This window comes from Papilio polytes, unplaced genomic scaffold (genome assembly GCF_000836215.1).
Source record: "Papilio polytes unplaced genomic scaffold, Ppol_1.0 DF821289.1, whole genome shotgun sequence".
In the NCBI taxonomy this organism is placed as follows: Eukaryota; Metazoa; Arthropoda; class Insecta; order Lepidoptera; family Papilionidae; genus Papilio; species Papilio polytes.
In genome coordinates this window covers 2,875,531-2,876,163 of record NW_013527915.1, presented here as the reverse complement: position 1 = coordinate 2,876,163, position 633 = coordinate 2,875,531, and the positions used below count along the sequence as shown (strand labels likewise).

At 35.1% G+C, this 633-nt stretch overlaps 1 protein-coding gene across 1 annotated transcript in view; it reads right to left on the bottom strand.

Annotated features, from left to right (window-relative positions):
• LOC106109102 (serine/arginine repetitive matrix protein 1) overlaps positions 1–633 on the bottom strand; it is a 9,366-nt gene that overhangs the window by 1,994 nt on the left and 6,739 nt on the right. Inside the window, exons 7-8 of the mRNA XM_013290504.1 lie at positions 605–628; positions 304–390 (exon numbers count right to left, since the gene is read on the bottom strand). Of these exons, the coding sequence (XP_013145958.1) occupies positions 304–390; positions 605–628 (111 nt within the window). The remainder of the gene's footprint in view (positions 1–303; positions 391–604; positions 629–633) is intronic.

Below are 633 nucleotides of genomic sequence, written 5' to 3'. Positions count from 1 at the left end.
CGTTAAGCGCGCCGTTGCCCACATTGCGCACATTGACCGCATTGACCGCATTGACCGCATTGACCGCATTGACCGCATCGCATGCATTCGGTTCAATTCGTCCGTTTGTTTGTTTTTATGTTTATTCGCATTTGTATTTTTGATAGCGGAAAACAGGATTTTAGTTAGTTTTGATTATACTGTTTTGGTGAGCTTTTACAATTTACTAAATATCTTAATCTTTATAATTTTTTGTTATATTTATGGTACAATATTTTATTGAAAAAACTCACGTATGAATGAATGATTTTGACTCTACTTTACCTAGAGGAGCGAGTAGACCTGGAAGAGCTGCGGGTGGATCTTGAAGTACTTCTGCTGCTGTATGAGCTGGACCGGCTGGACCTCGACCTGTAATTATGTTTATATGTAAATACATAATTTTTTACACATTACGAGTGACGCAAAACAACGCAACAAATCTATAAAGAAATTAAAATAATTATCTTTATTTCTCGCTAATTACCTGTGAATCTTCGTTTTAATTTGTTTTTAATTGGACAATATTAAAATACAATGAAAAGTTCAATAACATTGCATATATCTTGAAAAAAGATAATCTCACCTTGACGAGGAGTAGGAGCGAGACCTCGA